The sequence below is a fragment of the Macaca mulatta genome, chromosome 7 (genome assembly GCF_049350105.2).
Source record: "Macaca mulatta isolate MMU2019108-1 chromosome 7, T2T-MMU8v2.0, whole genome shotgun sequence".
NCBI lineage: Eukaryota > Metazoa > Chordata > Mammalia > Primates > Cercopithecidae > Macaca > Macaca mulatta.
Genome location: NC_133412.1, coordinates 49,677,565 through 49,688,212, shown reverse-complemented (window position 1 = coordinate 49,688,212; position 10,648 = coordinate 49,677,565). Strand labels below are relative to the sequence as shown.

At 39.1% G+C, this 10,648-nt stretch overlaps 1 protein-coding gene and 2 pseudogenes across 30 annotated transcripts in view; 2 read left to right on the top strand and 1 right to left on the bottom strand.

Annotated features, from left to right (window-relative positions):
* MYO9A (myosin IXA) overlaps positions 1 to 10,648 on the top strand; it is a 306,752-nt gene that overhangs the window by 68,938 nt on the left and 227,166 nt on the right. For all 30 annotated transcript variants that reach the window (XM_077939666.1, XM_077939675.1, XM_077939671.1 and 27 more), the window contains one exon: positions 3,357 to 4,267. In XM_077939666.1, coding sequence (XP_077795792.1) covers positions 3,428 to 4,267 — 840 coding nt within the window. In that variant the 5' untranslated portion in view covers positions 3,357 to 3,427. The remainder of the gene's footprint in view (positions 1 to 3,356; positions 4,268 to 10,648) is intronic.
* On the bottom strand, positions 4,647 to 4,819 carry LOC114679941 (U2 spliceosomal RNA; annotated as a pseudogene).
* Positions 8,550 to 9,202, top strand: LOC144329948 (eukaryotic translation initiation factor 5A-2 pseudogene; annotated as a pseudogene).

The window sequence follows — 10,648 nt, the reverse complement described above, 5'->3', positions numbered from 1 at the left end:
TCCAGCCTGGGTGACACTGCGCGAGACTCCGTCTCAAAAAAAAAAAAAAAAAAAAAGATGTTTCTGAGTTTACTTCCAGGGCTGCCATATTATATAACTTTAGGGATTAGATTGTAGTTACTTAGTACAGTGATCTTTAACCTTTTTGGCACCAGGGACTGGTTTCATAGATGACAGTTTTTCCACAGATGGGGTAGTAGGGGATGGTTTCGGGATGAAACTAGTCTGCCTCAGATCATCAGGTATTAGGTCATCAGGCATTAGTTAGATTCTCATAAGGAGCATGCAATCTAGATCCTTTGCATGTGCAGGTCACAATAGTGCTTATGCTTCTATGACAATCTAATGCTGCTGACTATCTGACAGGAGGCAGAGCCCAGGCAGTAATGCTCACTCGCTTGCTGCTCATCTTCTGCTGTGCGGCCCAATTCCTGACAGGCCATGGACTGTCACTGGTCCATGGCCCAGTGGTTGGGGACCCCTTGACTTAGCACATCTTCTGGAGTGGTACAGGTCACAGCCTCTCTGGCTGTAAGAAGATTTGCTGCTGACTGCTGCCAGATGCCATAGCTTATATGAACCAAATACTTAGGGATTCAGGAAACTAAACATAGCTATACAACTAGGAACCTGGTAACTCAGAGTATATCCTCACTGTTATTGTAGAGCAGAATCTTCATCTAGACTATCTGTAAGAAAACTGTTTATGAGATAACTGAGGAAATTTGAATATCAATTGATCATTTAATACCAAAAATTTTTAGTTAAAAAATATATTTATGATACTGTGGTTCTCTTAAAAAAGTAGTAAACAGGTTCTCAGTAAGTGTTTGTATGAAAAACAAAAGAAGTTCCATCAAAAGTCCACTTGTAAAGCTAAATTCTCAAACATAAAAAGTCATCTCATGCTAAGGAGGATATGAAATAAACAACCAGAAGAGCAGTTCAGTCTGGATGACGTTTCAATGTTAGTCTGAAAAATATTAAATTACATACTCAGGATTTTCAAAAAGAAAAGGAGTAATAGCCCTTAAGTATAAATAATTTCGGAACGTAAACTGGCAGAAAAAAGATCAGGTGGATTTGAAAATGACAAAAACTTTAGAAGTGAAAAATATAGTTGTAATTTTTAAAAGCCAACAGCATGGTGTTCATGAATGAGAAGAGTCAGTAAGATGTCAGTTATGTCCAATATTAATCTGTAAAATCAATGCAGTATTAAAATCTGAAAAGATTTTTATTCATGATAGTAAACATGTGAACTTAAACATTTTTATGGTAGAGTAAATGGCCAACGTAAAATTTGTAAAGAACAACACATTAAGGTAATGTGCCCTTCAGATACCAAAATTTATTATAGGACTGTAGTAATTAACAGAGGTTCGGGGTGGAAAAATAGACCTATGGAATAGAATATAGAGCCCAGAACAGATTGATAGGTACAAATCCATAGATGGAATCTATTTTTAGTATGCTATGAGATAGGACTGTTAATTTTCTTCACTTCAACTCAGATTAGCAATTGAACCAGTACCACAGTGAAATGTTTATCCTTTCCTAACTAGTTTTTTAAAAAAATTTTTTTTTTTGAGACAGTCTCACTCTGTCACTCAAGCTGGAGTGCAGGGGTGCAACCTTAGCTCACTATAACCTCTGCCTCCCAGGATCAAGTGATTCTCCTGCCTCAGGCCTCTGGGTAACAGGGATTACAGGGACGTGCCACCTTGCCTGGCTAATTTTGTATTTTTAGTAGAGACAGGGTTTCACCATGTTGGCCAGGCTGATCTTGAACTGCTGACCTCAGGTGATCCGCCCGCCTTGGCCTCCCAAAGTGCTGAGATTACAGGTATGAGCCACCACCTGGCCTATATGTCTGGGTTTTTTTTGTATGTTCTGTATTAATCTCTGTGTTTGAAAGACCATCTTGGCAAAAGGGAAAAAATAGTTTCTTGATTAGAAGACTGACAAATATATAGTAATATGAGAGGATAGAGAGTACTCTGGGCAACATGTTGAAACCCCGTCTCTACTAAAAATACAAAAATTTAGCCAGGCAAGGTGGCGCACACCTGTAGTCCCAGCCAGGTTGAGGTGAGAGGATCACCTGAGCCAGGGAGATGGAGGGTGCAGTGAGCCAAGATCACGTCGCTGTACTCTAGCCTGGGCGACAGAACAAGACCCTGTCTCAAAAAAACAAAACAAAACAAAAAACAAAAAAAGGGAAGTAACTGAAAGTATTTCTTATTATTTTTTTAATAGCACATCATCCTTATATGTTAAAGGATGAAATAAATAAGGGAAATATTGATGACACATGAGAGTGGTTTTTTTGGGGGGCATATAACTAACTAATGAAGATGATAAGAAATAGGTTTTATCAGCCCTGGAAAGTGTGTGGGGCATATTTTCTCAGTAGAAGACAGGGATGGAATAAGATAGATGAGGTAAAGATAAGAATAAATTTTGAGTTGGAGAAGCCATTTGAAGGAAATCACTATTTTCTCAGTGAGGTATAAAAGTTGAAATCATTCTTCTAGAAGTGTGATATACTGTATATGAGGTTTGAGAAGATGGGAAGAAAATGCAGAATACTTGTAAGGAATGCAATAAATAAGGTTAGGTAAAAAGATATAGTGGTAGCATTGAAGGACAAAGGGAAGCTGAATAAAATTTGTAGTGGTGCCTAGTTGTATAATTTTGTTAAATTTACTCAGCAAGTCGGGGGAAGGATTCTTTTATTGCTCTTGCCAAACTCCCTTCTTCCCACTTTATGGGAGGGAGGGGGTCAGAACCTAGAATTCCTTGAAAATATATGTCTATCTCTTTAGTTGGTTTCTCTCACCATTTTCTTGGTTTTATGTAATTTCTCTGTTTATCCATCTTCTTACTGTTTTTAACAAATTTAACAAAATGTTTGCTCCATTGTTGGAATTCTTTCTTGTTTTTGCTTTATCCTTAAGAAATTTTGGGTACAGGGCAATTAGATTTGCATGATTATTCTGTCTTAATCCAGTCTTTGTTAAGTATAAGGAAAGAACTTGGTTCTAATCACAATTTCTTTAAAAACATTTGAGACAGCAGGGGAAACATTTTTCTTTCTACTCTTTGGATTTTTGTATAATAAAACATTGAAATATATGTTTTTTTGGCAAGTTACTATTTTTAGAAAGTGCCTAAATTTGGACAGTGAAACTTAATATTATGTGGTCTCAATGAAACTGTTGCTGTGCTAAGACACAAGTTAGTATTTTGTGTTTTAGAAGATGTAATCAACATGCTTGTTAAGCTTTTCTTTCTTGAACATCAGAAAGCAATGCATATTTACTTCTAAATATTTTGCATCTTTTATGTTACAGTTATTTTACCAAGAAAATGGTTTGCATGACTTTGAACATATACTATCCATGCTGATGGGACAGGATCCAATATGAATATAAATGATGGAGGAAGACGACGCTTTGAAGATAATGAACATACATTACGGATCTATCCTGGGACTATTTCGGAAGGGACAATCTACTGTCCTATTCCTGCCAGAAAAAACTCCACAGCTGCTGAGGTGATTGAGTCTCTTATAAACAAACTTCATCTTGACAAAACAAAATGTTATGTTCTAGCGGAGGTAAAGGAATTTGGTGGAGAAGAATGGATTCTCAATCCAACAGACTGTCCAGTTCAGCGAATGATGTTGTGGCCCCGAATGGCTCTGGAAAATCGCTTAAGTGGAGAGGACTACCGCTTTCTTCTGAGAGAGAAAAACCTTGATGGATCGATCCATTATGGTAGCCTGCAGTCATGGCTACGGGTAACAGAAGAACGTCGCAGGATGATGGAACGGGGTTTTCTTCCACAGCCTCAACAGAAAGACTTTGATGACTTATGTAGTTTACCTGATTTGAATGAGAAAACTCTCTTAGAAAACCTACGAAATCGCTTTAAGCATGAAAAAATTTATACCTATGTTGGCAGTATTCTAATAGTTATTAACCCATTCAAGTTTCTTCCTATTTATAACCCCAAATATGTCAAAATGTATGATAACCACCAACTGGGAAAACTTGAGCCCCACATTTATGCTGTGGCTGATGTAGCTTATCATGCCATGCTTCAGCGCAAAAAGAATCAGTGCATCGTGATTTCGGGAGAGAGTGGTTCTGGGAAGACTCAAAGCACAAACTTTCTTATTCACCACCTTACCGCTCTCAGTCAGAAAGGATTTGTCAGTGGAGTAGAACAGATTATTCTTGGAGCTGGACCAGTACTTGAGGTAAATATATAGAAATCTTGTTTTTGATTTTAATTTTAATTTTTATCCTTTGAGGTGGGGGGTGCACCATTCCTGGAGGTATTGCAATACCAGATCAATGTGTGGAGTAGATCAAGCAAGATCCTATTCCATCTCCCTGCTTCAGAAACTCATTTAGAGCTGGGCGCAGTGGCTCGTGCCTGTAATCCCAGCACTTTGGGAGGCCGAGGTAGGTGGATCGCCTGAGGTCAGGAGTTCCAGACCAGCCTGACCAACATGCAGAAACCCGTCTCTACTGAAAATACAAAAAAAAATTAGCCAGGCGTGGTGGTGCATGCCTGTAATCCTAGCTACTCTGGAGGCTGAGGCGGGAGAACTGTTTGAACCCGGGAGGCGGAGGTTGTGGTGAGTCGAGATCATGCCATTGCACTCTAGTCTGAGCAACAAGAGCGAAACTCCGTCTCAAAAACAAAACAAAACAAACAAAATTGTCTTTGGATAGAAGACATTCCAGATATTAAACTTATAAAAACAGAACTACACTTGATCTTAGCCAGAAGGCTGAGAAGCTATAGAAATACTGTTCTTGCTACTCTGGGCATACTGCCTGCAGGGTAGCCCTGCTCCACAAGGAGCAGCAATTTAAAAAAAAAGAAAGAAAAATACTGTTCTTATTCTTAAACATATCTTTAAAAAATATTTGATAGATGTGAGAAGATGGAGTAAAACTAAATAGAAGTGTAGACATTATTTTTAGTAACCAAGAGGAACTGGAGGATGGGAAAGCAAAAAAGGTGGTGTGGAAGATTGAGGAGTGTGACAGTGGTAATTTTTTTTTTAAGTGAGTGTCTTTGGGTCATTAATGATGCAAAGAAAGAGATGACTGTAGTCATTGTATATCCTCCTGTAAGGGGAGAAAGCAGAGGCAGGTCCTGTCCGTAACTGCATTGTGATGGTTGGTGAGAATATTTTTGCTGATGTATTTGTATTTCTGCAAGCTTAACAGCTGTGCCTAGCATTGAAACTTGTAATAATGTAGAGAATATGGAAAAAAATGTTTAGTTGTGGAATGTTTTACAAGTAATACCATCCAATGTCCAAAGGATAATACAGAAGGATAAGTACTCCACAATCTCACTTATATGTGGAATCTGAAAAGTTGAATGCATAGAAACAAAGAGCAAAGTGGTAGTTACTAAAGGCTGGGGGAATTGGAGAGATATTGGTCAAAGGACACAAATTTTTTAGTTATATAGGAGGAATAAGGTCAAGAGATTTGTTGTACATCATGATGACTATAGTAAGTAACAATACATTATATACTTGAAAATTTCAGGCCGGGCACGGTGGCTCACGCCTGTAATCCCAGCACTCTGGGAGGCCGAGACGGGCGGATCATGAGGTCAGCAGATCGAGACCATCCTGCCTAACACGGTGAAACCCCGTCTCCACTAAAAAATAAAATACAAAAAACTAGCCAGGCTAGGTGGCGGGCACCTGTAGTCCCAGCTACTCGGGAGGCGGAGGCAGGAGAATGGCGTAAACCCGAGAGACGGAGCTTACAGTGAGCCGAGATTTGGCCACTGCACTCCAGCCTGGGTGACAGAGTGAGACTCCATCTCAAAAAAAAAAAAAAAAATTTCTTTCTTTCTTTTTTTTCTTTTGAGACAGAATTTCGCTCTTGTTGCCAGGCTGGCGCAAGATGGTGCAATCTCGGCTCACTGCAACCTCAGCCTCCTGGGTTCAAGGGATTCTTCTGCCTCAGCCTCCCGAGTAGCTGGGATTACAGGCATGCGCCACCACACCTGGCTAATTTTGTATTTTTGGTAGAGACAAGATTTCTCCATGTTGGTCAGGCTGGTCTTGAACTCCCGGCCTCAGGTGATCCACCTGCCTTGGCCTCACAAAGTGCTGGGATTATAGGCATGAGCCACTGCCCCCAGCCTATACTTGAGAATTTCTAAGAATAGATTTTAACTAGTCTCAGTACAAAAAATGATAAGTATTGTGAGGTAATACATAAATTAAGTAGCTTGATTTTGCCATTCTACACTGCAGACATATGAAAACATCATGTTATATACCATAAATATATGCAATTTTTGCTTGTCAATTTATAAAAAAAAAAGGAAAGGGAATATAGTGTTGGTTTTAGACCTGAAAGGAAAAGGTAATATTACTTAGTTGTCTTTTTAAAAGGTATTTTGTAGGTAGAATTGAAATACAGTAAACTGTGTATATTTAAAGTGTACAATGTGATAAACTTTGACATGTATATACCCATGAAACCACCACAGTCAGGATACTGAACATATCCATTATTCCCAAAGTTTCTTCATACCTCTTTGTAATCCCTCTTTCACACTCCTTCCCATATACACCCCACCCGTATATGGGAAACCAGTTAAGTTCTTTCTGTCACTGTAGATTAGTTTGCTTTTTCTACCATTTTATGTACATGGAACCACATAGTATGTACCCTTTTATATTTGGCTTCTCCCACTTGGTATAATTATTTTGAGATTTATCCATGTTGTTGCATGTGTCAATAACACATTCCTTTTTGTTGCTAAGGTAATAGTATTCCATTGGATATCACAATTTTTTAAATCTATTCACTTGTTGATGGATATATGGGTTGTTTTTAATTTTTGGCTATTATATTCAAGTTTATATAGACATACTTTTTTTCTCTTCAGTAATTATCTAGGAATGGAATGACTAGATCAGATGATAAGTATGTGTTTAACTTTTTATTAAGTTCTTTAATTTCTCTTGGCAGTATTTTATAGTTATTAGTGTACAGATCTTTTACATCTTGGTAAGATTTATCTCTCAGTATTTTTGAGGATGTTATTATAAATGGTGTTCTACAATTTTCAATTGTTTGTTGCTAGTATATAGATATACAGTTGATAGTTACATGTTGATCTTCTGCAACCTGGCTAGACTTAAGTATTAGTGCCATTAACCTTTTTTTTTTTTTTTTTTTTTTTTTTTGAGACGAGGTCACCCTCTATTGCCTAGGCTGGAGTGTAGCGATGTCATCATAGCTCACCGCAGCTGCAATCTCCAGGCTCGAGTGATCCTCCCTCCTTAGCCTTCTGAGTAGCTGGCCTTATTGGCCTGTGTCGCTATGCTGGGCTACTTTTTTTTTTTTTTTTTTTTAGCAGCGATGAGGTCTCGCTATGTTGCCTAGGCTGACTGGTCCTGAACTCCTGAGCTCAAGTGATCCTCCTGTCTTGGCCTCCTAAAGTGCTGGGATAACAGGAATGAGCCACCGCACCTGCCCACCCCCACACCAACTTTTTTATAGATTCCATTGGGTTTTTCATATAGTCAGTCATGTCTGTAAATAAAAAGTTTTTCTTCCTTTCTAGTTTGGATGTCTTTTTTTTTTTCTTGCTTGATTTCACTGGCTACTCCAGTATAATGTTGAATAGAGGTGGTTGAAAGCAACGTCCTTGTCTCGTTTCTAATCTTAGGGGAAAACATTTAGTTTTTAGCCATTAAGTTATAATGATAGCTGTTGGTTTTGTGTAAATTCTGTATCAAATTGAGCTTGATTCCTTCTATTCCTAGCTTGTGTAGATCTTTTTTCAGGAATGGATGTAAAAATTCATTCTGTCACGTGTTATTTCTGTGTCTTACTGAGATGATTTTTCTTTTTAACTTTGTTAATGTGAATTACATCATGAGGGACATTGTTTTCTTTCTCATTAAAAAAATTTTTTTGAGAGTGGATCCCACTGTGTTGCCCAGGCTGGTCTCAATCTCCTGGGCTTCAGTGATTCTCCTGCTTCAGCCTTCCAAGTAGTTGAGATTACAGGCATGCACCATCATGCCTAACACTGTTTTCTTTAATGTCTTTTTTTTTTTTTTTTTTTGCATTCTATCTTTTGCATTGATAGAACTATCAAGTCTCATAGGATGAATTGGGAAGTCTTTTATCCTCATATTTTTGGAAGAGTTGTGTAGAACTGATTTTTTTTTTTTTTTTTTTTTTTTTTTTTTACTGTCAGTGTTGGAATTCATTAATGAAGCCATCTGGACCTGGTGTTTTTTGTGGGAGAATTTTAAACAAGGCTTCAATTTTTAAAGTAGATATAGAGTTATTCATATTACCTTTTTTTTTTTGTAAGCTTTGGTAGTTTGTATCTTTCAAGAAATTTGCTTAATCTAAGTTACCATATTTATTGTCATAAAGTTTTATATAATAGTCCCTTATTGGGAACTGCTGCAGCTACCACTGCTGCTGCTGGCTCTGCAGCTGTAGGGGACCCGTGCTGGTATGCAGGTGAAAGGCACTCTTTGCCTGCTGAAAGTTCCCACGGAAAAACTACCATCTCCTCAGCTCACCATGGTGTACGAAACTGATTTAACTACCGGAGATGCTGGGGCTTCCAGCACTTACCCTATGCAGTGCTCGACCTTGCGCAAAAGTGGCTTCATGGTGTTCAAAGGACAGCCATGCAAAATAGTGAAGATGTCAACTTCCAAAACTGGAAAACATGGTCGTGCCAAGGTTCACCTTGTTGGAATTGCTATTTTCATGGGCAAAAAAAAAAAAAAAAAAAGATATTTGTCCTTCTGTTCACAACATGGGTGTTCCAAATATTCAGACACATGATTATCAACTGATACGCATTCAAAATAGTTGCCTTCCCCTGCCGACAGAAACCGATGAAGTTCCTGAGGATCTTAAACTGCCAGAAGGTGAAGTAGGCAAATAAATACAAGGAAAATACAATGCAGGTGAAGATGTGTCTGTCATGTGTGCAATGAGTGAAGAATATGCTGTAGCCATAAAACCATGCAAATAAATGGGAGCCTTGACCTCCCTGGCTTAAGCAATTCTCCCACCTCACCTTCCCAAGTAGGTGGTATTACAGGCATGTACCACCACGCCTGCCTTATTTTTGTATTTTTTGTAGAGACAGAGTTTTACCATGTTGCCCAGGCTGGTCTTGAGCTCGCAGGCTCAAGTGATCCACCTGCTTTGTGCTAGAATTACAGGCTTCTAAAGTGCTAGAATTACAGGCTTTTAAAGTTTTTAGTATGATCTCTGAGGTCATTAATTTTAGATCATTCTTCTTTTCTAATATATTTATTTAGTGCTGTAAATTCTTTCGTAGGTACTGCTTGTACTGCTATCCCACAAATTCTGATATATTGTGTTTTCATTTTTATTTAGTTTAAAACATTTGATAATTTCCCTTTTGATTTCTTTTTTTGTGACTTATTCTTTATTTTTTTGTTTCCTGCTGTAAAGCCATAATTATATAATCAGTATAGAAAGAAATGTATAAAATATTGTTGTAGAAAATACTGGGTTCTTCGGGAGGCAGAGATTGCAGTGAGCCAATATCATGCCATTGCACTCCAGCCTGGGCAACAGAGTAAGACTCCATACAGAGTAAGACTCCATCTCAAAAAAATGGAAAATACTGGGTTCTTGTCACATGACCAGGAAAGATTAGGCTCGCAGACACATAGAAGGGTGAGGAGTAAAATTATTGAATGAAAAAGAAAAACAACTCAGCAAAGTGAGATGAAGTCCTGCTAACAGACTGTCCACCTCACTGATTTGATCCCAGGTCTTCACACAGAAACAGGAGAGGCCAGGCTCCTCCCCGCTGCAAATGGCATAGACTTCACAAGTCTTCACCCTGTCTTCCTAGTGTGCGGGTTGGTTAGAGATTCTCCTGGAACCTTTTGTTAACTTGGCTGTCTTATTCTCCCCTCTAAAAACGTGCATCTAAGTGCCATTAGAATAAGGATAAGGATAAGGATGAAGACCGATTTTAACTGCCTCCTGCTGACAGGGGCCACTGTTTTGGAAAAACAGCAGTCAGATCTTCCTAGAGGCCTATCTACAGGTTCCCAGCTAGTTCCCAGTGGCCATTGTCCAAGGCTCCTAGTTGGATGACCGTTTGGAGCTAGATGGCCCAGTCAGGGCTATGTTCTGACATACTAATGTGTCCGTGCAGGTGGATGAGGTTACGATTGGTGGTCCATGAGCCTAGGGTAATGGAGAGACCAGGTTGCTGCTGCAGGTTCAGGGTCATTTCCCAGCTTCCAGGATGTCCTGGTATCTTAGCTGTGCATCTCCCAGGACCTGTAGATCACAGGGCAATGGAGGCTGTGACAAAGTCACCAGGGACTCCCAAGGTGGAGGACGCAGAACAGCAGAGACAGATCCCCCCTACCACCCCCCCTCCTTTTTTTTTTTTTTTTTTGAGACAGAATCTTGCTCTGTTGCCTGGGCTGGAGTGCAGTGGCACGATCTCAGCTCACTGCAATCTCCACTTGCCGGGATCAAGCGATTCTCCTGTCTTAGCCTCTTGAGTAGCTGGGACTATAGGTGTGTGCCACCAGGCCCAGCCAATTTTTGTGTCTTTA